General features: G+C 50.6%; 1 protein-coding gene across 1 annotated transcript; it reads right to left on the minus strand.

The window, feature by feature from the left end:
• Positions 1 to 304: 304 nt before the first annotated feature.
• On the minus strand, positions 305 to 19,363 carry LOC137352905 (sialic acid-binding Ig-like lectin 13). Its single transcript, XM_068018749.1, has 8 exons — positions 19,255 to 19,363; positions 19,013 to 19,086; positions 5,790 to 6,155; positions 5,095 to 5,388; positions 2,128 to 2,409; positions 1,908 to 2,004; positions 637 to 721; positions 305 to 382 (listed from the first exon to the last, which is right to left on the minus strand). Exons 2-8 carry the CDS (start codon positions 19,050 to 19,052, stop codon positions 305 to 307), a joined length of 1,242 nt encoding a protein of 413 aa, XP_067874850.1. The 5' UTR covers positions 19,053 to 19,086; positions 19,255 to 19,363.
• Between the last annotated feature and the right edge of the window lie 5,834 nt (positions 19,364 to 25,197).

Here is a 25,197-nt window from a genome sequence, read left to right on the forward strand (position 1 = left end):
GGTTTGATTATTGATATTGAACGGTGTCTGGTTTGATTATTGATACTGAACGGTGTCTGGTTTGATTATTGATATTGAACGGTGTCTGGTATGATTATTGATATTGAACGGTGTCTGGTTTGATTATTGATTCTGAACGGTGTCTGGTTTGATTATTGATATTGAATGGTGTCTGGTTTGATTATTGATATTGTACGGTGTCTGGTTTGATTATTATTGGAGACAGTTCCAGATTTTCACATCCCTTTGTGTGAAAAAGTAGTTCCCTGCCTCTCCTCTGAACATCCTGGCTGTAAATTTAACATTACGTCACTTTCTTCCGGAATCCCCCCAGCAGAGGAGGTAATTTTTCTATATCTGTGCTATCACCTTGTTCAACCATCTTTAACACCTCAATTTGATCACAGCTTAATCATGTATAATCTGGGGAATACATTCCTCGCCTTTCCAACCTTTGCTTACAATTGAACTGGAATGATTTTCTGTCCGACAGACTTGAGCCCTGTGTCCAGATCTCAATAACATGTAGAAATGTTTCAAAGGAGTCAATCATTGGAATCTGTCTTTATAAAGTGACAACACCAACAAAGGTCGATGTTAGTCGTGGAAGTGCATTCCAGTTGTTCTGTTACTTACCCGGGACCTGTCCGACTGCTCGCTTGGGGAGGCTTTGCCTACACGCTGTGCTCGGGCTGAATGGACTCTTCCTGTGCTTCTCGCTCTGTGTATTTAATTAGAAAGGGTTGATGTTTCACTGTGTGGTCATGTCAGAAAATGAGGAACAAGAGAAAGACTTTTGCTGAAATGAATCACCTTAGTCCTGTGTTGTCAGCAAGCTGTGAACCCTGTGTGACTGACACTGTGAGGTTGGTCCAGTGTAAAACTGGAAGAGAGGGGGGGGGGCGGTTGGGGAGGCAGCCATTTACAGTGGACTTTCAATTCAGTACTCCAGAGGGAGAAGTGGATATTCTGAAGGAGCAGATGCTGCCCAGAAGCCTTGGAAAATGTCAGAGACTGGAGAACATGAAAGAGTCGGCGAGAGAGAAAGAGAGGGCAAGAGGAAGAGCGGACGGGGAGAAAGCAGAAGATGTGTGGGATAGCGGAAGAGGAAGGGCAAGTGCAGATGGCAAGCCTAATTCCAAGACCATGACTTCGCATAAAAGACATCAAAACCCACTTTTCTGGCTTGCTTCCCTATGTCTTGCTTGGCTTTCTAGCAGTAGCTGTGTTCGCAGTCAGTCTGTGTGTCTGTGTCTTACTAGACTGTACATTTATAAGCATCCACATTCGGTTCTGCCTCTTGACTTTTGAAAAGTTGGCCCCAACTGAACCCACTTTATGCACCAAAGGTTTAAGATGGGCTTTGAATCCACTAACCAAAGAAAGAAATAGCTGCATTTCCACAGCGCCTTTCACATCTCAGGGCGCCTGAAAGCACTTTACAATCTCGGCTGACACACCCGGTGCCAGTACCGAGGGAGTACTGCACTGTAGGATGGGTCGTTAAACCGAGCTCCCACCACCACCACCCCCCCCACCCCCCCCACCCCGCCATCTGCCCTCTCAGGTGGGTGTAAAAGATCCCACGGCCACGATTTGGAAGAAGAGCAGTGTGGGGGGGGGGGGGGGGGGGGGGGGAGTGCTCCCCGGTGTCCTGGGGGCCAGTATTTATCCCTCAACCAACATCGCTTCAAAAAAAACAGATGATCTGGGTCATTATCACATTGCTGTTTGTGGAATCTTGCTGTGCACAAATTGGCAGCTGCGTTTCTGACATTACAACAATGAGCACACTTCAAAAGAAGTCCTGCATTGACTGTGAAGTACTTTGCAACATCCTGAGGTGGTAGGAAGAGATGGTTGAGGTAAGGAGGTTCAAAAGCAACGAATTAAACCTTCACACTTACTTTCTCACACACTTGAAGATGAAGAATCCAACCAGTACAACACTCAAAGCGATCCCACCTCCAAACAATCCCACTTTCCAGTCAGTGGAGTCTCTACCTAAAGAAACAGCCACACATGACTCCAGTACTGTTTTACCATGGTCCTCAGATGTGGGTGGAGTGTGTGTGTGAGTGTATTTGTTTGTGTGAGAGAGAGATATTGAATTATGTGTACACTCACGTTCCACAGTGATGGTTATGGACCCCTCCTCTGCTCCATGTACATTCTCTGCCACACACTGATAGTCTCCAGTATCCCTGGATGTAACGTGAGGAAACTCCAACCACAGCTCGTTGTTGTAATGTGTTCTGTTCATTGTGACATGAAGATGTCGCCACGTCAGGTTGGAAGCTGGGAAGCTCTCGACAGAGCAGATTATCACTGTAGAATTCCCCTCAATTATATTGATCGATGAATCTGTCATCATATCAGGAGAAGTAATTGAGAGATTCCGTGGTGTGTCTGAAAACAAATAAAGATCAGTTAACTCACATTGACTGTGAAGCACTTTGAGAGACTCTGAGAATGTGAAAGGTGTGATAGCAATGTAAATTCCTTCATCATAAAGCACATACTACAGAGAGACACCACAGTGCAGTGCTGAGGGAGTGCTACACAGTCACAGGGTCAGTACTGAGGGAGTGCTCCACTGTCAGAGGGTCAGTACTGAGGGATTGCATCACTGTCAGAGGTTGAGTACTGAGGGAGTGCATCACAATTACAGGGTCAGTACTGAGGGAGTGCTGCACTGTCAGAGGGTCAGTACTGAGGGAGTACTGCACTGTCGGAGGGTCAGTACTGAGCGTGTGCGGCACTGACTGAGGGTAAATACTGAGTGAGTGCTGCACTGTTGGAGGGTCAGTACTGAGGGAGTGCTGCACTGTTGGAGGGTCAGTACTGAGGGAGTGCTGCACTGTTGGAGGTCAGTACTGAGGGAGTTCTGCACTGTCTGGGGTTAGTACTGAACAAAAAAAGAACAAAGAAAATTACAGCACAGGAACAGGCCCTTCGGCCCTCCAAGCCTGCGCCGATCCAGATCCTGTATCTAAACATGTCGCCTATTTCCTAAGGGTCTGTATCTCTTTGCTTCCTGCCCATTCATGTATCTGTCTAGATACATCTTAAAAGACGCTATCGTGCCCGCGTCTACCACCTCCGCTGGCAACACGTTCCAGGCACCCACCACCCTCTGCGTAAAGAACTTTCCACGCATATCCCCCCTAAACTTTTCCCCTCTCACTTTGAACTCGTGACCCCTAGTAATTGAATCCCCCACTCTGGGAAAAAGCTTCTTGCTATCCACCCTGTCTATTCCTCTCATGATTTTGTACACCTCAATCAGGTCCCCCCTCAACCTCCGTCTTTCTAATGAAAATAATCCTAATCTGCTCAACCTCTCTTCATAGCTAGCGCCCTCCGTACCAGGCAACATCCTGGTGAACCTCCTCTGCACCCTCTCCAAAGCATCTACATCCTTTTGGTAATGTGGCGACCAGAACTGCACGCAGTATTCCAAATGTGGCCGAACCAAAGTCTTATACAACTGTAACATGACCTGCCAACCCTTGTACTCAATACCCCGTCCGATGAAGGAAAGCATGCCGTATGCCTTCTTGACCACTCTATTGACCTGCGTTGCCACCTTCAGGGAACAATGGACCTGAACACCCAAATCTCTCTGTACATCAATTTTCCCCAGGACTTTTCCATTTACTGTATGGTTCACTCTTGAATTGGATCTTCCAAAATGCATCACCTCGCATTTGCCCTGATTGAACTTCATCTGCCATTTCTCTGCCCAACTCTCCAATCTATTTATATTCTGCTGTATTCTCTGACAGTCCCCTTCACTATCTGCTACTCCACCAATCTTAGTGTCGTCTGCAAACTTGCTAATCAGACCACCTATACTTTCCTCCAAATCATTTATGTATATCACAAACAACAGTGGTCCCAGCACGGATCCCTGTGGAACACCACTGGTCACACATCTCCATTTTGAGAAAATCCCTTCCACTGCTACTCTCTGTCTCCTGTTGCCCAGCCAGTTTTTTATCCATCTAGCTAGTACACCCTGGATCCCATGCGACTTCACTTGGTCCATCAGCCTACCATGGGGAACCTTATCAAACGCCTTACTGAAGTCCATGTATATGACATCTGCAGCCCTTCACTCATCAATCAACTTTGTCACTTCCTCAAAGAATTAAGGAGTGCCACACTGTTGGAACGTGAGTACTCAGGGAGTGCTGCACTGTTGGAGGGTCAGTACTGAGGGAGTGCTGCACTGTCTGGGGTCAGTACTCAGGGAGTGCTGCACTGTTGGAGGGTCAGTACTGAGGGAGTGCTGCACTGTCGGAGGGTCAGTACTGAGGGAGTGCAGCACTGTTGGAACATGAGTACTGAGGGAGTTCCACACTGTTGGAACGTGAGTACTAAGGGAGTGCTGCACTGTTGGAGGGTCAGTACTGAAGGAGTGCTGCACTGTTGGAGGGTCAGTACTGAAGGAGTGCCACACTGTTGGAACATGAGTACTAAGGGATTGCTGCACTGTCGGAGGGTCAGTACTGAAGGAGTGCTGCACTGTCGGAGGGTCAGTACTGAGGGAATGCTGCACTGTCAGAGGGTCATTACTGTGGGAGTGCTGCACTGTCGGAGGGTCAGTACTGAAGCAGTGCAGCACTATCAGAGGGTCAGTACTGAGGGAGCACTGCACTGTCAGAGGGTCAGTACTGACGAAGTGCTGCACTGTCAGAGGGTCAGTACTGAGGGAGTGCTGCACTGTTGGAGGGTTAGTACTGAGGGAGTGCTGCACTGTCGGAGGGTCAGTACTGAGGGAGTGCTGCACTGTCGGAGGGTCAGTACTACGGGAGTGCTGCACTGTCGGAGGGTCAGTACTACGGGAGTGCTGCACTGTCGGAGGTGCCGCTTTCAGGTGAGATTTAAAACCGCGCCCCATCTCCCTCTCAGGTGGATATAAAAGCTCCCAAGACACCGTTCAAAGCAGAGTTCTTTATGGTGTCCTGGCCTGTATTTCTCAATAAAAAACAAAGGATCTGGTCCTCACCACATTGCTGTTAGTGGGATCTTGCTGTGTACAATGTAGCCTATTACAGCTACTGTAGAATAAAGGATGTCCATACTTACATTGCACAGTTAGTGTGAGGTTCCGCTCTGATGAAACAGATGGATATGTCACTCTGCAGGTGAGAGTTTGCCCCTGGTGTTTGAGTGATGGGATCAGGGTCAGAACAGAAGTATAGGTCAGAGTGACACCATGCTGAATTACACTGTTTGAGAGTGATCCAGGTACGTCAGTGGGAGTGACCCAGGTTAAGACAGGTGCTGTTCCATTGCACGTTGTGTTGAAGGTGCAGCTTACGTCCACACTCTTTCCTGCAATAATTTCAGCAGGGAATATCGTGGGTTTATCTGTGAAATCTAACAGACAGAGAATGGATCCTTTTCGATCAATATATCGTGAAACATCAGTTCAAATAGAAATCACAGTCCCACCAGAGAAAGCACTTTTACAAGGATGATCCCAGAACTGAGAGGTTACAGTGATCAGGATAAACTTCTAAACACAATTCGAGAGATAGATGGGAGTGGGATAACCTGATAACATTGATGGACACAGTCAATACATTTAATCATTGATATTAAAGTGAGTATTAGAGGTTGCTTTCGAACTGAACTGGAAGGTATTGCCAGGTTATTGATAATCAGACACTGCGTTATAATAAGCTGTGTTTTGTGTTAATATGTAACCGCCACAGTTTGTGTTATTTCCCATTGAGTGTGGAATGTGAATTATTGAGTAATTATAACACAGCACTTACCAGAAATGTGAAGCTGGGTTACAGGATGGTAGTTGTAACTATTCTTGATGTCAAATTCTATTCTGAAATAATAAGGTCCTGCATCTTCCTGTGTGATGTCGTTTATAATCAGGGAACAGTCACCATCTTTCAGGTCTCCAGACAGCCGGGTCCGATGGCGGAACCGTGACAACGCCTGATTGTGATTCTTGGAGTGAAAGGCGATAGACGATGTTGTCTCTTCCTCATTATTAAACCAGACTCCAACTCGCGGTTTGTTTGCCAGACTCGATGGATAACTGTAATGACATGGAATCTGTGCACAGGAACCTTCCTGCACTGTCACATCTCGTGGAGTGTGGGCTTTCCACTCTTGTGACAAGGCAGCTGGGGAGAGAAATATCAATATTTAACACTGGATGGTCTGTAGATCCAATAGACTCGATATCCACCCCAGTGACTACAGTGTGGACCATCTCCAGGACATATAAGGCACTCACCAAGGCTACATTGACAGCAGCTGTCTCCCCTGTGACCTCCCCTGCCCAGTCTGTAACGGGTCAAGAAGAAGGTCTACCTTCATCACCTTCAAAGGACAACGAGTGATGAATGAGTATATCCAAGTGTATCACATCTATTACACAGCGATTCCAATGACTATTCCTGCTATTTCTCTTACTGTTTCAAAGAATTCAATAAGGTTTATCTAACATGACCTTCCCTTATGAAATCCTTGCTGACTGTTCTTTATTATATTTTCAGCTCCAAATATTTGTTACATCTTTGAGTGAAGATGCCATTATCTCTCCCATCCAGGTTAGTGATCCACCTTGGTAACCTCCCTAGGTTAGTATGCAGGTACAGCACGTAATTAGGAAAGCAAGTAGAATGTTATTGTTTATGGTGAGAGGAATTGAATACAAAAGTAGGGAGGTTATGCTTCAGCTATACAGGGCATTGGTGAGACCACATCTGGAGTACTGTGTACAGTACTGGTTTCCTTATTTAAGGAAGGATGTAAATGCGTTGGAGGTAGTACAGAGAAGGTTTACTAGACTAATACGTGGAATGGGCGGGTTGTCTTATGAGGAAAGATTGGACAGGCTAGGCTTGTATCCGCTGGAGTTTAGAAGAGTAAGAGGCGACTTGATTGAAACATATAAGATCCTGAGGGTCTTGACAGGGTGGATGTGGAAAGGATGTTTCCCCTTGTGGGAGAATCTAGAACTGGGGGTCACTGTTTAAAAATAAGGAGTCGCCCATTTAAGACAGAGATGAGGAGAAATGTTTTACTTTCAAAGGGTCGTGAGTCTTTGGAATTCTCTTCCTCAAAAGGCAGTGGAAGCAGAGTCTTTGAATATTTTTAAGGCAGAGGTAGATAGATTCTTGATAAGCAAGAGGGGTGAAAGGTTATTGAGGGTAGGCGAGAATGTGGAGTTGAGGTTACAATCAGATCAGCCATGATCTTGTTGAATGGCGGAGCAGGCTCGAAGGGCCGAGTGGCCTACTCCCGCTCCTAATTCATATGTTTGTCTATGCCCCCAGCCATTAAGCTAACTGATCGATAGTTCCCTGACTTGATTTGTCTCCCTTTTTAAATTTAGGAATATCATTAGCTGTCTGGTACGATCCCGTTGCTAATTGATTTATATATAAATGTCTCTGCTATCCCTTCCCTAGTTTATTTTGTGAACACGTCAGACAAACTCATAGTCACATTGCCCATGGTTCTTCCACCCTCCTCTCTTCCTGCCTTTTCTTCAGCAGACCACGTTTCTGTATGTGAGGACAATACTTGACCCAACAGATGGAAGGGTATCCTGAACACGGGAGTGGACAAGTTCATTCGACATTGGCTCATGGACCTCAGGCCCCTGTTGAGTGAAGCCAGTCTTCCACCCAAGACAGTGTCTACAAGACGCACCAGTTGAGATACATTCTGTATTGACTTACAAGGCAGGAGAATGGATTAGGATCCATCAGAACTCACACCATTATCTCCATCATAAATCACTAAGTAGCCAAACCCTCTTGTCTGCTCTGTATCCATTTGATTGGCTAATCTAACTCAATCTAGTGAGCATGCTCATTGTCCAAGGGATTATTATTGATGTAAAACCCACATTGTTGTAGTTTGATTCCGATGCAGCATTGTAGACTGACTTGTCCCCAAGCTCAGCACTGTCTCTACTCCAGCAGACACTATGAAACACACCAGCAAAGCTCCACTAGCCTGAGCTCTGCATGTGTCGGAGGTGCCGCTGTGTTGGGTTCATGACTTTCACAGATGATCTACTGCATTCTGGTTAAGACTGAACTGGACACCAAACAGCTCCTGTTCTTCGACAATATTCGTGGTTTCAGCAGGAGAGATAAAGAGTTGCTGACAAGGAACTTAAATCATAGACTCTAACAGCACAGGAGGAGGACATTCGGCCCATCATGCCTATGCCGGCTGTTTGAAAGAGCTATCCAATCAGTGCAACTACCGCTCCCCCCCCTCCCCCGCCCCCCCCCCCCCACCTCGCTCTTTCCCCCATAATCCTACAAATTTATCCCATTCAAGTATTTACCCAATTCCATTAAAATAATTCTCCTCATCTCTCCTCGGTTTGGGGTGCAATCATCACTGAACGGGCAGCCGAAGTTTTACTATACACAGTGAGTTGTTGTGATCTGGAACGCGCTGCCTGAAAGGGCGGTGGAAGCAGATTCAATAGTATCTTTCAAAAGGGGGAATCGGAGAAAATTTGGCAGTGCGATGGGGAAAGAGCGTAAGGGAGGAGAGTGGTCGAGTTGTCCAATTAGGCCCAAAGACCGAGCAAAGACGCAGAGTCACAGAGAATCATTACAGTGCAGAAGGGAGGCCATTCGGCCCATCGTGTCCGCACCGGCTCACTGGGTGTTGTCAGCACACATGTGGAAGCTGACTCCATGACTGTAGATGCTGTCGCCAGTGGACAACATGTAGACGAGGAAGAGGAGGGAGTGGGAAGTTCAGGGACTCCAGAGGTAACGGTGCTGGTGTGGGAAGAGAAACCATTGCTGGAGATGCTCTGGTTACAATCAGATCCATAAGAATGGAACCAAGTGAGGGCAGTCCGGCCGAAGGAGGACGACGTCAGAGGTATGGAGAGATCACGGATGGGTTTGCTGCAGGTTTGGAGGAGAGGCTGGAGATGGGGAAGGGGTGAGGACATGGATGGATTTTAAGCCAAGGATAAGAATTTTCAATTCAAGGCACTGGGAGTTAATGTGGGTCAGTGAGGGGGGAATGGGTGAGTGGGATTTGGTGAAGGCTGGCCGAGGACAGCAGAATTTCGGATCAGTTGACATTGACGGAAGGTGGAGGTTGGGTGTCCGAGCAGGAGTGAACTGGAGGAATGGAGTCAGGAGGTGACACAATCCTAATGTGACTGGAGCCATTAACCAATGTAGAATAAACAGGGAAATATCCTCAGTGAGATAGCAGAGAGGGAGGGGAATGATGGGACGAATGGCCACTTTCTGTGCTGTATCATTCTGTTATCTATGAAGTATAACTGCGCAGCAGAGCAGAGACAGTGGCGAAACTCTGTAAATTTGACACCTTGGTAGACTGACAGGTTTGCCTTCCTTTTGTCTTTCAGTTATTTTGCTTCCTTATCATGGTTGTTCATTGTGGTGACTCTCAGCCGGACATGTGAGAGCTGAAAACTTTTTCCATTCTCTGATTGCTGCTGTGTTGTGGTCAGAGCCACTTCTCATGCAGACGAGTATTTTTGAGCTGCAACAGTTCTAACTTTTTTGTCCATCCCCTGAGGTTCAAGGAGGGAATTCCAGAGCTCAGGGCCCCCAGGCAGCTGAGGGCACGGCGGCCAGTGGTGGAGCGATGGGAATCGGGGGATGGGCAAGAGGCCAAATTAGTGGAACGCAGAGATCTCGGAGGGTTGTAGGGGCTGGAGGAGGTGACAGAGATAGGGAGGGTTGTCGGGGCTGGAGGAGTACAGAGATATGGAGGGCTGACGGGGCTGGAGGAGGTTTCAGAATAGGGAGCGTTGTCCGGGCTGGAGGAGATTACTGAGATAGGGAGGGTTCTCTGGGCTGGAGGAGGTTACAGAATAGGGAGAGTTATCGGGGCTGGAGGAGGTGACAGAGATAGGGAGGGTTCTCGGGACTGGAGGCGGTTGCAGAGAGAGAGGGAGGGGTGTAAGGGCTGGAGGAGGTTGCAGAGATAGGGAGGGTTGTAGGGGCTGGAGGAGGTTACAGAAATGGGGAGGGTTGTAGGGGCTGGAGGAGGTTACAGAGATAGGGAGGGTTGTCGGGGCTGGAGACGTTTACAGAGATTGGGAGGGTTGTAGGGACTGGAGGAGGTTACAGAGATAGGGAGGGTTGTAGAGGCTGGAGGAGGTTACAGAGAGAGAGGGAGGGATGTAAGGGCTGGAGGAGGTTACAGAATAGGGAGGGTTGTAGGGGCTGGAGAAGGTTGCAGAGATTGGGAGGGTTGTAGGGACTGGAGGAGGTTACAGAGATAGGGAGGGTTGTAGGGGCCGGAGGAGGTTACAGAGATATGGAGGGCTGTCGTGGCTGAAGGAGGTAACTGAGATAGGGAGGCTTGTAGGGGCTGGATAAGGTTACAGAATAGGGAGGGTTGTCAGGGCTGGAAGAGGTTTAGGAGATAGGGAGGGTTGTAGGAGCTGGAGGAGTTTCCAGAGATAGAGAGGGTTGTCAGTGCTGGAGGAGTTTACAGAGATAGGGAGGGTTGTCGGGTCTGGAGGAGGTTACAGAGTTAGGGAGGGTTGTAGAGGCTGGAGGAGGTTGCAGAGATCAGGAGGGTTGTAGGGGCTGGCGGAGGTTACAGAGATAGGGAGGGTTGCAGGGGCTGGAGGAGGTTACAGAGATAGGGAGGGTTGCAGGAGCTGGAGGAGGTTACAGAGACAGGGAGGGTTATAGGGGCTGGAGAAGGTTACAGAGATAGGGAGGGTTGTAGGGACTGGAGGAGGTTACAGAGATAGGGAGGGTTGTAGAGGCTGGAGGAGGTTGCAGAGATAGGGAGGGTTGCAGGAGCTGGAGGAGGTTACAGAGACAGGGAGGGTTATAGGGGCTGGAGAAGGTTACAGAGATAGGGAGGGTTGGAGAGGCTGGAGGATGTTACAGAGATAGGGAGGGTTGTAGGGGCTGGAGGAGTTTGCAGAGATAGGGAGGGTTGCAGGGGCTGGAGGAGGTTACAGAGATAGGGAGGGTTGTAGAGGCTGGAGGAGGTTCCAGAGATAGGGAGGGTTGCAGGGGCTGGAGGAGGTTACAGAGATAGGGAGGGTTGTACAGGCTGGAGGAGGTTCCAGAGATAGGGAGGGTTGCAGGGGCTGGAGGAGGTTACAGAGATAGGGAGGGTTGTAGAGGCTGGAGGTGGTTCCAGAGATAGGGAGGGTTGCAGGGTCTGGAGGAGGTTACAGAGATAGGGAGGGTTGTAGAGGCTGGAGGAGGTTCCAGAGATAGGGAGGGTTGCAGGGGCTGGAGGAGGTTACAGAGATAGGGAGGGTTGGAGGGGCTTGAGGAGGTTACAGAGATAGGGAGGGTGGTAGGGACTGGAGGAGGTTACAGAGATAGGGAGGGTTGTAGAGGCTGGAGGAGGTTGCAGAGATCGGGAGGGTTGGAGAGGCTGGAGGATGTTACAGAGATAGGGAGGGTTGTAGGGGCTGGAGGAGTTTGCAGAGATAGGGAGGGTTGCAGGGGCTGGAGGAGGTTACAGAGATAGGGTGGGTTGTAGAGGCTGGAGGAGGTTCCAGAGATAGGGAGGGTTGCAGGGGCTGGAGGAGGTTACAGAGATAGGGAGGGTTGTACAGGCTGGAGGAGGTTCCAGAGATAGGGAGGGTTGCAGGGGCTGGAGGAGGTTACAGAGATAGGGAGGGTTGTAGAGGCTGGAGGTGGTTCTAGAGATAGGGACGTTTGTGGGGCCTAGATGAGGTTACAGAATAGGGAGGGTTGTAGGGGCTGGAGGAGTTTCCAGCGATAGAGAGGGTTGTCGGGGCTGGATTAAATTACACAGATAGGGAGGGTTGTAGGGGCTGGAGGAGATTACAGAGATAGGGAGGGTTTGGGGGGCTGGAGGAGGTAACAGAGATAGGGAGTGTTGTCTGGGCTGGAGGAGGTTACAGATATAACGAGGGTTGTTGGGGCTGGAGGTCGTTACAGAGATAGGGGGGTTGTTGGGTCTGGAGGAGGTTACAGAGACAGGGAAGGTTGTTGGGACTGGAGGAGGTTACAGAGATAGGGATGGTTGTTGGGTCTGGAGGAGGTTACAGAGATAGGGAAGGTTGTTGGGACTGGAGGAGGTTACAGAGATAGAGAGGGTTGTCGGGGCTGGAGGATTTTACAGAGATAGGGAGGGTTGTCGGTACTGCAGGAGTTTACAGAGATAGAGAGGGTTGTCGGGGCTGGAGGATTTTACAGAGATCGAGTGGGTTGTTGTGGCTGGCGGAGTTTGCAGAGATAGGGAGGGTTGTCAGAGCTGGAGGAGTTTACAGAGATAGGGAGGGTTGTAGGGGCTGGAGGAGGTTACAGAGATAGGGAGGGTTGTAGGGTCTGGAGGAGGTTACAGAGTTAGGGAGGGTTGTCGAGGCGGGAGAAGGTTACAGAGATAGAGAGGGTTGTCAGAGCTGGAGGAGTTTACAGAGATAGGGAGGGTTGTTGGGGCTGGAGGAGGTTACACAGATAGGGAGGGTTGTCGAGGCGGGAGGAGGTTACAGAGATAGGGAGGGTTGCAGGGTCTGGAGGAGGTTACAGAGTTAGGGAGGGTTGTCGGGGCTGGAGGAGGTTCCACAGTTATGGAGGGTTGTCGAGGCGGGAGGAGGTTACAGAGATAGGGAGGGTTGTCGGGTCTGGAGGAGGTTACAGAGTTAGGGAGGGTTGTCGGGGCTGGAGGAGGTTACAGAGATAGAGAGGGTTGTCAGAGCTGGAGGAGTTTACAGAGATAGGGAGGGTTGTAGGGGCTGGAGGAGGTTACAGAGATAGGGAGGGTTGTAGGGTCTGGAGGAGGTTACAGAGTTAGGGAGGGTTGTTGAGGCGGGAGGAGGTTACAGAGATAGGGAGGGTTGTAGAGGCTGGAGGAGGTTGCAGAGATAGGGAGGGTTGTTGGTGCTGGAGGAGGTTACAAAGATAGGGAGGGTTGTAGGGGCTGGAGGAGGTTACGGAGATAGGGAGGGTTGTTGGGGCTGGAGGAGGTTACAGAGATAGGGAGGGTTGTAGGGGCTGGAGGAGGTTACAGTTATAGGGAGGGTTGTGGGGGCTATATGAGGTTAAAGAATAGGGAGGGTTGTCGGGGCTGGAGGAGGTTACAGAGATAGGGAGGGTTGTAGGGGCTGGAGGAGGTTACAGTTATAGGGAGGGTTGTGGGGGCTATATGAGGTTAAAGAATAGGGAGGGTTGTCGGGGCTGGAGGAGGTTACAGAGATAGGGAGTGTGGTAGGGACTGGAGGAAGTTACAGAGATAGGGAGGGGTGTAAGGGCTGGAGGAGGTGACAGAATCGGGAGGGTTGTCAGGGCTGGAGGAGGTTACAGAGAAAAGGAGGGTTTTCGGGGCTGGAGGAGTTTACAGAGATAGGGAGGGTTGTAGGGGCTGGAGGAGATTACAGAGATAGGGAGTGTTGTGGGGGCTGGAGGAGGTAACAGAGATAGGGAGGTTTGTTGGGGCAGGAGAGGGTTACAGATATAAGGAGGGTGTTAGGGGCTGGAGGTCGTTACAGAGATAGGGAGGGTTGTTGGGTCTGGAGGAGGTTACAGAGATAGGGAAGGTTGTTGGGGCTGGAGGAGGTTACAGAGATAGGGAGGGTTGTTGGGGCTGGAGGAGGTTACAGAGATAGGGAGGGTTGTTGAGGCTGGAGGAGGTTATACAGGTAGGGAGGGTTGTAGAGGCTGGAGGAGGTTACAGAGATAGGGAGGGTTGCAGGAGCTGGAGGAGGTTACAGCGATAGGGAGGGTTGTAGGGGCTGGAGAAGGTTTCAGAGATAGGGAGGATTGTCGGGGCTGGAGGAGGTTACAGAGATAGGGAGGGTTGTCGGGGCTGGAGGAGGTTACAGAGATAGGGAGGGTTGCAGGAGCTGGAGGAGGTTACAGCGATAGGGAGGGTTGTAGGGGCTGGAGAAGGTTTCAGAGATAGGGAGGATTGTAGGGACTGGAGGAGGTTACAGAGATAGGGAGGGTTGTCGGGGCTGGAGGAGGTTACAGAGATAGGGAGGGTTGTCGGGGCTCGAGGAGGTTACAGAGATAGGGAGGGTTGCAGGAGCTGGAGGAGGTTACAGCGATAGGGAGGGTTGTAGGGGCTGGAGAAGGTTTCAGAGATAGGGAGGGTTGTAGGGGCTGGAGGAGGTTACAGAGATAGGGAGGGTGTTAGGGACTGGAGCAGGTTACAGAGATAGGGAGGGGTGTAACGGCTGGAGGAGGTGACAGAATAGGGAGGGTTATCAGGGCTGGAGGAGGTTACAGAGAAAAGGAGGGTTTTCGGGGCTGGAGGAGTTTACAGCGATAGAGAGGGTTGTCGGGGCTGGATTAAATTACACAGATAGGGAGGGTTGTAGGGGCTGGAGGAGATTACAGAGATAGGGAGGGTTTTGGGGGCTGGAGGAGGTAACAGAGATAGGGAGGTTTGTTGGGGCTGGAGGAGGTTACAGAGATCGGGAGTGTTGTCTGGGCTGGAGGAGGTTACAGAGATAGGGAGGGTTGTAGAGGCTGGAGGAGGTTTCAGAATAGGGAGTGTTGTAGGGGCTGGAGAAGGTTACTGAGATGGGGAGGGTTCCATGGGCTGGAGGAGGTTACAGAATAGGGAAAGTTCTCGGGACTGGAGGCGGTTGCAGAGAGAGAGGGAGGGGTGTCAGGGCTGGAGGAGGTTACAGAATAGGGAGGGTTGTAGGGGCTGGAGAAGGTTACAGAGATATGGAGAGCTGTTGTGGCTGAAGGAGGTAACTGAGATAGGGAGGCTTGTAGGGGCTGGATAAGGTTACAGAATAGGGAGGGTTGTAGGGGCTGGAGGAGGTTTAGGAGATAGGGAGCGTTGTAGAGGCTGGAGGAGGTTACAGAGATAGGGAGGGTTGTCGGGGCTGCAGGAGTTTACAGAGATAGAGAGGGTTGTCGGGGCTGGAGGATTTTACAGAGATAGGGAGGGTTGTCGGTACTGCAGGAGTTTACAGAGATAGAGAGGGTTGTAGGGACTGGAGGAGGTTACAGAGATAGGGAGGGTTGTAGGGACTGGAGGAGATTACAGAGATAGGGAGGGTTGTAGGGGCTGGAGGAGGTTAAAGAGATGGGGAGGGTTGTAGGGGCTGGAGGAGGTTACAGAGATAGGGAGGGTTGTCGGGGCTGGAGGAGGTTACAGAGATCGGGAGGGTGGTAGAGGCCGAAGGAGGTTACAGAGAGAGAGGGAGGGGTGTAAGGGCTGGAGGAGGTTACAGAATAGGGAGGGTTGTAGGGGCTGGAGAAAGTTGCAGAGATAGGGAGGGTTGTAGGGACTGGAGGAGGTTACAGAGACAGGAAGGGTTGTAGGGGCCGGAGGAGGTTACAGAGATATGGAGGGCTGTCGTGGCTGAAGGAGGTAACTGAGATAGGGAGGCTTGTAGGGGCTGGATAAGGTTACAGAATAGGGAGGGTTGTCAGGGCTGGAAGAGGTTTAGGAGATAGGGAGGGTTGTAGGAGCTGGAGGAGTTTCCAGAGATAGAGAGGGTTGTCAGTGCTGGAGGAGTTTACAGAGATAGGGAGGGTTGTCGGGGCTGGAGGAGGTTACAGAGATAGGGAGGGTTGTCGGGTCTGGAGGAGGTCACAGAGTTAGGGAGGGTTGTAGAGGCTGGAGGAGGTTATAGAGATAGGGAGGGTTGTAGAGGCTGGAGGAAGTTGCAGAGATCGGGAGGGTTGGAGAGGCTGGAGGATGTTACAGAGATAGGGAGGGTTGTACGGGCTGGAGGAGTTTGCAGAGATAGGGAGGGTTGCAGGGGCTGGAGGAGGTTACAGAGATAGGGAGGGTTGTAGATGCTGGAGGAGGTTCCAGAGATAGGGAGGGTTGCAGGGGCTGGAGGAGGTTACAGAGATAGGGAGGGTTGTAGAGGCTGGAGGAGGTTCCAGAGATAGGGAGGGTTGCAGGGGCTGGAGGAGGTTACAGAGATAGGGAGGGTTGTAGAGGCAGGAGGTGGTTCCAGAGATAGTGAGGGTTGTGGGGCCTAGATGAGGTTACAGAATAGGGAGGGTTGTAGGGGCTGGAGGAGGTTACAGAGATAGGGAGGGTGGTAGGGACTGGAGGAGGTTACAGAATAGGGAGGGTTGTCAGGGCTGGAAGAGGTTTAGGAGATAGGGAGGGTTGTAGGAGCTGGAGGAGTTTCCAGAGATAGAGAGGGTTGTCAGTGCTGGAGGAGTTTACAGAGATAGGGAGGGTTGTCGGGGCTGGAGGAGGTTACAGAGATAGGGAGGGTTGTCGGGTCTGTAGGAGGTCACAGAGTTAGGGAGGGTTGTAGAGGCTGGAGGAGGTTACAGAGATAGGGAGGGTTGTAGAGGCTGGAGGAAGTTGCAGAGATCGGGAGGGGTGTAAGGGCAGGAGGAGGTGACAGAATAGGGAGGGTTATCAGGGCTGGAGGAGGTTCCAGAGAAAAGGAGGGTTTTCGGGGCTGGAGCAGTTCACAGCGATAGAGAGGGTTGTCGGGGCTGGATTAAATTACACAGATAGGGAGGGTTGTAGGGGCTGGAGGAGATTACAGAGATAGGGAGGGTTTTGGGGGCTGGAGGAGGTAACAGAGATAGGGAGGTTTGTTGGGGCTGGAGGAGGTTACAGAGATCGGGAGTGTTGTCTGGGCTGGAGTAGGTTACAGATATAAGGAGGGTTGTTGAGGCTGGAGGTCGTTACAGAGATAGGGGGGTTGTTGGGTCTGGAGGAGGTTACAGAGACAGGGAAGGTTGTTGGGACTGGAGGAGGTTACAGAGATAGGGATGGTAGTTGGGGCTGGAGGAGGTTACAGAGATAGGGAGGGTTGTAGGGGCTGGAGAAGGTTACAGAGATAGGGAGGGTTGTCGGGGCTGGAGAAGGTTACAGAGATATGGAGGGCTGTTGTGGCTGAAGGAGGTAACTGAGATAGGGAGGCTTGTTGGGGCTGGATAAGGTTACAGAATAGGGAGGGTTGTAGGGGCTGGAGGAGGTTTAGGAGATAGGGAGCGTTGTAGAGGCTGGAGGAGGTTACAGAGATAGGGAGGGTTGTCGGGGCTGCAGGAGTTTACAGAGATAGAGAGGGTTGTCGGGGCTGGAGGATTTTACAGAGATAGGGAGGGTTGTCGGTACTGCAGGAGTTCGCAGAGATAGGGAGGGTTGTCAGAGCTGGAGGAGTTTACAGAGATAGGGAGGGTTGTAGGGGCTGGAGGAGGTTACAGAGATAGGGAGGGTTGTAGGGTCTGGAGGAGGTTACAGAGTTAGGGAGGGTTGTCGAGGCTGGAGAAGGTTACAGAGATAGAGAGGGTTGTCAGAACTGGAGGAGTTTACAGAGATAGGGAGGGTTGTAGGGGCTGGAGGAGGTAACAGAGATAGGGAGGATTGTAGGGACTGGAGGAGGTTACAGAGATAGGGAGGGTTGTCGGGGCTGGAGAAGGTTTCAGAGATAGGGAGGGTTGTAGGGGCTGGAGGAGATTACAGAGATAGGGAGGGTTGTGGGGGCTGGAGGAGGTAACAGAGATAGGGAGGTTTGTTGGGGCAGGAGAGGGTTACAGATATAAGGAGGGTGTTAGGGGCTGTAGGTCGTTACAGAGATAGGGAGGGTTGTTGGGGCTGGAGGAGGTTACAGAGATAGGGAGGGTTGTTGGGGCTGGAGGAGGTTACAGAGATAGGGAGGGTTGTTGAGGCTGGAGGAGGTTATACAGATAGGGAGGGTTGTAGAGGCTGGAGGAGGTTACAGAGATAGGGAGGGTTGCAGGGGATGCAGGAGGTTACAGAGATAGGGAGGGTTGTAGGGACTGGAGGAGGTTACAGAGATAGGGAGGGTTGTCGGGGCTGGAGGAGGTTACAGAGATAGGGAGGGTTGTAGGGGCTGGAGAAGGTTTCAGAGATAGGGAGGGTTGTAGGGACTGGAGGAGGTTACAGAGATAGGGAGGGTAGTAGGGGCTGGAGAAGGTTTCAGAGATAGGGAGGGTTGTAGGGACTGGAGGAGGTTACAGTGATAGGGAGGGTTGTAGGGGCTGGAGGAGTACAGAGATATGGAGGGCTGACGGGGCTGGAGGAGGTTTCAGAATAGGGAGCGTTGTGGGGGCTGGAGGAGGTTACTGAGATACGGACGGTTCTATGGGCTGGAGGAGGTTACAGAGATAGGGAGGGTTCTCGGGACTGGAGGCGGTTGCAGAGAGAGAGGGAGGGGTTTAAGGGCTGGAGGAGGTTACAGAAAAGGGAGGGTTGTTGGGGCTGGAGAAGGTTACAGAGATAGGGAGGGTTGTAGGGACTGGAGGAGGTTACAGAGATAGGGAGGGTTGTAGGGACTGATGGAGGTTACAGAGATAGGGAGGGTTGTCGGGTCTGGAGGAGGTTACAGAGATCGGGCGTGTTGTAGGGGCTGGAGGAGGTGACAGAGATAGGGATGGTTGTCGGGGCTGGAGGAGGTTACAGAGATATGGAAGGTTGTTGGGGCTGGAGGAGGTAACTGAGATAGGGAGGGTTGTTGGGGCTGGAGGAGGTTGCAGAGATAGGGAGGGTTGTCGAGGCTGGAGGAGGTTATAGAGATAGGGAGGCTTGTCGGGGCTGGAGGTTACAGAGATAGGGAGGGTTGGAGAGGCTGGAGGAGGTTCCAGAGATAGTGAGGGTTGTAGGGGCTGGAGGAGGTTCCAGAGATAGGGAGGGTGGTAGGGGCTGGAGGAGGTAACAGAGATAGGGAGGGTTGTAGGGGCTGGAAGAGGTTACAGAGATAGTGAGGTTTGTTGGGGCTGGAGGAGGTTCCTGAGATAGGGAGGGTGGTTGGGCTGGAGGAGGTAACAGAGATAGGGAGGGCTGTCGGGGCTGGAGGAGGTTACAGAGATAGGGAGGGCTGTCGGGGCTGGAGGAGGTTACAGAGATAGGGAGGGGATGCAACACCAGCGACAGATTTGAACATGAGGAGCACAGTGTATATCAGCGAGCACAGGGGCGATGGGTGAACGGGACTTGGTGCCAGTTACTGCACTGGGTCACTGCTGAATTGGTTCCCAATCAGAGCTCAGTAAGAATGATCTTTTACAAAGACTATTCACCATGAATATGTCCGGGCTGACGATGATATTACCTTGGAGAAGAGACAGGAGGAAGTAAGATTTCCCGATCATTGTCCGTTCCCAGAGATTTCATCAGCTTCTCACTCTGAAAGAGAAAGGAGTTAATGAGACCTCACCTCTTGTCTGACGGCTCTCGAGAGATCAAAACTGCTTTTAGACAATGTCTTCACCGACTAATTTGATTCTCTGTGGGTGACGGGTGCTCTACAGAGAGTTACAAGGCTTTAAGAAAGTAAAACAATGAACAACTTGCATTTCTATAGCACTCCCTCAGTCCTGGCACTGGGAGCCTGGATTAGTGGCTCAAATTCATGTCTCTGTACTTTCCTCCTCCCTTGAATTAGAGAGATATCTCGTTCTGATGAAAGGTCACAGACCTGAAACATTAACTCTGTTTCTGTCTCCAAGATGCTGCCAGACCTGCTGAGTATTTCCAACACTTTCTGGGATATTTTCAGATTTCCAGCATCCACAGTGTTTTGCTTTTATATTAAGAGTTTCTGTCCGACAGACTTGAGCCCTGTGCTCAGATCTCAATAACATGTAGAAATCTTTCAAAGGCGTCAATCATTGGAATGTGTCTTTATAAAGTCACAACACCAACAAAGGTCAATGTTGGTCGCAGAAACATCGAAAATTGGAGCCTGAGTAGGCCATTCTGCCCTTCGAGCCTGCTCCGCCATTCATTATGATCATGGCTGCTCATCCAACTTCGTAGCCTGTTCCGGCTTTTGCCCCATACCCTTTGATCCCTTTCGACCCAAAAATGAATTCCAGTCGTTGTATTACTTACCCGGACCTTCTCCGACTGCTCGCCCGGGGAGTAACGGCCGACACGCTGTGCTCAGACTGAATGGACTCTTCCTGTGCTGTTCTGTGTTTTAAATTAGAAAGTGCTGAATGTCACAGTGAAATCAGGAAGCGGGGAAACAGTGAGAAAACTCCAGTTTGTTTCACTTTGTAAGCAAACTGTTAACCCCGTGGGGACTGACACAGCGACAACATTCCTGTGCAGACCTGGGCAGCCATTGAATTAAGTTCAATAATTTCAGAGCATGACGGGCCCCCCCTTTTTATTTTTAGTTACTTTTTCTTGTTTCTTTTTTATTTTTTATTTGTTTATTTTATTTTAGTTTGTTTCATCGTACATTCTTTGTTTTTTTTAACATGTGACTGCCCACTTTTGGCCAGAGCTGTTCATTATTCTGTCATTTTTCACCCTCTCTGCACTAACGCTTTGTCTTTCAACACACCATTAACACACCCTTTGCCTTTGTGTCATGACCATCTCTCCGACCCTCTGTCCTATCAACACCTTCTCTTTTGTTATCGCTTGCCCCAACCCCTCTTTATTTTGATTAAAACCTATTACATTTCTAACCTGAGACCGTTCTGATGAAGGGTCACTGATCTGAGACCTTAGCTCTGCTTCTGTCTCCACCGATGCTAACAGACCTGCTGAGTAAGTCCCGCACTTTTTGTTTTTATTTCAGGGTGAGCCTTTGTTGTTTCCGGTGCCCAGATCAATGCTGGGTGGTCAGGCTGGTTTGATACTTTTTCACCTTTTCTGCAGCAGGTTGATGCAACTGAGTGGTTTGCTCGGCTGTGTCAGAGGGCAGTTAAGAATCAACCACATTAGAGCATTAGTACAGATCTCTGGATTACTACTGCAGTAACATAACCACTATGCTACCATACCTGATTCCTGAGTAACAGTCTCGAGAGGGGGCTGAATGAACCTCCTCCTGTTCCTGTGTAACAGGCTCGAGAAGGGGCTGAATGGGTCTCCTCCTGTTCCTGTGTAACAGGGGTGAGAGGGGCTGAATGGGCCTCCTCCTGTTCCTGTGTAACAGGCTCAAGAGGGGCCGAATGGGCCTCCTCCTGTTCCTGTGTAACAGGCTCGAGAAGGGCTGAATGGGCCTCCTCCTGTTCCTGTGTAACAGGCTCAAGAGGGGCCGAATGGGCCTCCTCCTGTTCTTATGTAACAGGCTCGAGAAGGGCTGAATGGGCCTCCTCCTGTTCCTGTGTAACAGACTCGAGAGGGGCTGAATGGGCCTCCTCCTGTTCCTGTGTAACAGGCACGAGAGGGGCTGAATGGGCCTCCTCCTGTTCCTGTTTAACAGGCTCGAGAGGGGCTGAATGGGCCTCCTCCTGTTCCTGTGTACCAGGCTCGAGGGGCTGAATGGGCCTCCTCCTGTTCCTGTGTAAACAGGCTCGAGAGAATGAATGGGCCTCCTCCTGTTCCTGTGTAACAGGCTCGAGAGGGGTCTGAATGGGCCTCCTCCTGTTCCTGTGTAACAGGCTCGAGAGGGGCCGAATGGGCCTCCTCCTCTTCCTGTGTAACAGGCTCGAGAGGGGCCGAATGGGCCTCCTCCTGATCTTATGTAACAGGCTCGAGAAGGGCTGAATGGGCCTCCTCCTGTTCCTGTGTAACAGACTCGAGAGGGGCTGAATGGGCCTCCTCCTGTTCCTGTGTAACAGGCATGAGAGGGGCTGAATGGGCCTCCTCCTGTTCCTGTTTAACAGGCTCGAGAGGGGCCGAATGGGCCTCCTCCTGTTCCTGTGTACCAGGCTCGAGGGGCTGAATGGGCCTCCTCCTGTTCCTGTGTAAACAGGCTCGAGAGGATGAATGGGCCTCCTCCTGTTCCTGTGTAACAGGCTCGAGAGGGGTCTGAATGGGCCTCCTCCTGTTCCTGTGTAACAGGCTCGAGAGGGGTCTGAATGGGCCTCCTCCTGTTCCTGTGTAACAGGCTCGAGAGGGGCCGAATGGGCCTCCTCCTCTTCCTGTGTAACAGGCTCGAGAGGGGCCGAATGGGCCTCCTCCTGATCTTATGTAACAGGCTCGAGAAGGGCTGAATGGGCCTCCTCCTGTTCCTGTGTAACAGACTCGAGAGGGGCTGAATGGGCCTCCTCCTGTTCCTGTGTAACAGGCATGAGAGGGGCTGAATGGGCCTCCTCCTGTTCCTGTTTAACAGGCTCGAGAGGGGCCGAATGGGCCTCCTCCTGTTCCTGTGTACCAGGCTCGAGGGGCTGAATGGGCCTCCTCCTGTTCCTGTGTAAACAGGCTCGAGAGGATGAATGGGCCTCCTCCTGTTCCTGTGTAACAGGCTCGAGAGGGGTCTGAATGGGCCTCCTCCTGTTCCTGTGTCACAGGCTCGAGGGGCTGAATGGGCCTCCTCCTGTTCCTGTGTACCAGGCTCGAGAGGGGCTGAATGGGCCTCCTCCTGTTCCCGTGTAACAGACTCGAGAGGGGCTGAATGGGCCTCCTCCTGTTCCTGTGTAACAGGCTCGAGAGGGGGCTGAATGAACCTCCTCCTGTTCCTGTGTAACAGGCTCGAGAGGGGCCTGAATGGGCCTCCTCCTGTTCCTGTGTAACAGGCTCGAGAGGGGGCTGAATGAACCTCCTCCTGTTCCTGTGTAACAGGATCGAGAGGGGCTGAATGGGCCTCCTCCTCTTCCTGTGGAACAGGCTTGCGAGGGGCCGAACGGGCCGTCTCCTGTTCCTGTGTAACAGGCTCGAGGGGCTGAATGGGCCGCCTCCTGTTCCTGTGTAACAGGCTCGAGGGGCTGAATGGGCCTCCTCCTGTTCCTGTGTAACAGGCTCGAGGGGCTGAATGGGCCTCCTCCTGTTCCTGTGTAACAGGCTCGAGGGAGGCTGAATGGGCCTCCTCCTGTTCCCGTGTAACAGACTCGAGAGGGGCTGAATGGGCCTCCTCCTGTTCCTGTGTAACAGGCTCGAGGGGGGCTGAATGGGCCTCCTCCTGTTCCTGTGTAACAGGCTCGAGAGGGGGCTGAATGAACCTCCTCCTGTTCCTGTGTAACAGGCTCGAGAGGTTGAATGGGCCTTCTCCTGTTCCTGTGTAACAGGCTCGAGAGGCTGAGTGGGCCTCCTCCTGTTCCTGTGTAACAGGCTCGAGAGGTTGAATGGGCCTTCTCCTGTTCCTGTGTAACAGGCTCGAGAGGCTGAGTGGGCCTCCTCCTCTTCCTGTGAATCAAAATCAAAATAATTCTAAAATAATTTTGAGTTGTACCTCAAAGCAGATACATTTCCCCAGCTGTCAGAGCAGCAGGAGGAGGCCATTCAGCCCCTTGAGTCTGTTCCTCCATTCAATTACATCATGACTGATCTGTATCTTCACTCCATCTCCCCACCTTGGTTCTGTAACCCTTAATCCCCTCACCCAGTAAAAATCCATCAATCTCAGGTTTGAAATTTCCAATTGACCCCCGGCCTCGACAGCTTTTTTGGGGGAGAGAGTTCCAGATTCCCACTCCCCTTTGTGTGAAGAAGTGCTTCCTGACATCACCCCCTGAACGGCCTGGCTCTGATTTTAAGGTTCTGCCCCCTTGTTCTGGACTCCCCCCTCCCCCCACCAGAGGAAATAGTTTCTCTCTATCGACCCGATCGAATCCTTTTATCATCTTAAACCCCCTCGATTCGATCACCCCCCTTAATCTTCTACACTCGAGGGAATACAAGCCTAGTTTGTGCAACCTGTCCTTGTAAATTAACCCTTTCAGCCCCGGGATCATTCTAATAAAACAGTATCTGGCTGCATTTGAGAGGGTTTGGCAGCCAGGTTGATCCTCGTCCTTAGGAGAGCAAGTTTTAACAGGCTGAAGTTTGTTTTTTACCGCCAGTAGAGAAACGAAGACTGTGGGGGTGACATGATCAAACAGTAAATGAATGAAAGGTGTCAGTGTGATTGAAGAAAGCAAGCTATTGAGTTGGACAGACAGGCCAAGAGAGGACTCAAGTCCAGAAGCCTCTGTACAACACAGTATTGTTGCTGTCATGGAAACTTGGCTTAAAGAGGCTCGAGAATGGCAGCTCAACATCCCTGGATAAAGAGTTTTCCGGCAGGATAGAGAGGGGGATCAACAAAAGGAGAGGCTGTAACATTATTGGTTAAAGAGTCAATAACAGCTGTGAGGAGGGATGATATGCAAAATGAGTCATCAAATGAGGCCATATCGGTGGAGATCAAAATTTAAAAAGGGGCAGCCACAGTACTAGGAGTGTACTATAGACCGTCAAATAGTGAGAGGCAGGTAGAGGAACAAACATGTAGGCACATTTCTGAGTGCAAAAGCTACAGGGCAATAATAGTTGGGGATTTCAACTACCCCAATAGCAACTGGGATACAAACAGTGTGAAGGGCACAGAGGGCACATAATTCTTGAACTGCATTCAAGGGAACTTTTTTAGCTCACACGTAACAAGCCCAACGAGAGGGGGCGCAATTCTAGATTTCGTCTGCGGTAATGAAGCTGGGCAAGTGGAGGACGTAGCAGTGGGTGACCATTTTGGAGATAGTGATCATAATACAGTTAGTTTTCACATAATCATGGAAAAGGACAAGGATAAAACAGGAGTAAAAGTTCTAAATTGGGGGAAGGCAAATTTTACGAAACTGAGAGGTGACCTGGCGAAAGTGGATACAACTACCTGAAGGAAAATCAGTGGAAAGCACCCAAAAGTGAGATTCTACAGGCACAGTGTCAGCATGGCCCCACAAAGATAAAGGGTGGGACAGCCAAATCTAGAGCCCCCTGGTTATCTAGAGGCCTACAGGATATGTTGAAGCAGAAAACGAAAGCTTATGATGATCAGAAAAATCTTAATACTTTAGAAAGCCGAGAGGAGTATAGAAAGTGCAGGGGTGAAGTAAAAAAAGGAAATTAGAAAAGCAAAGAGAGGACATGGAAAATTATTGGCAGGTAAAATCAAGGAAAATCCAAAGATGTTTCATCAGTACATTAAAAGCAAGAGGATAACTAAGGAAAGGGTAGGGCCTGTCAGAGATGTACAAGGGAACTTATGTTTGGATGCAGAAGATGTGGGCAGTGTTCTTGATGTGTTTTTTGTCTCTGTCTTCACAAAGGAGAGGGCTAATGCAGACATTGTAGTTAAAGAAGAGGAGTGTGAAATATTAGATACAATAAACATAATGAGAGGAATTACTGGAGGGTCTGACATCCTTGAAAGTGGATAAATCACCAGGGCCGGATGGATTGTATCCCAGGTTGTTAAAGGAAGCCAGGGAGGAAATAGCAGATACTCTGAGGATTATCTTCAAATCCTCACTGGATACAGGTGAGGTGCCAGATAATTGGAGGTCTGCGAACATTATATCATTGTTTAAAAAGGGTGCGAGGGAAAGGCCAAATAATTCTAGGCCGGTCAGTCTGACC

This window comes from Heterodontus francisci, chromosome 39, assembly GCF_036365525.1.
Source record: "Heterodontus francisci isolate sHetFra1 chromosome 39, sHetFra1.hap1, whole genome shotgun sequence".
In the NCBI taxonomy this organism is placed as follows: domain Eukaryota; kingdom Metazoa; phylum Chordata; class Chondrichthyes; order Heterodontiformes; family Heterodontidae; genus Heterodontus; species Heterodontus francisci.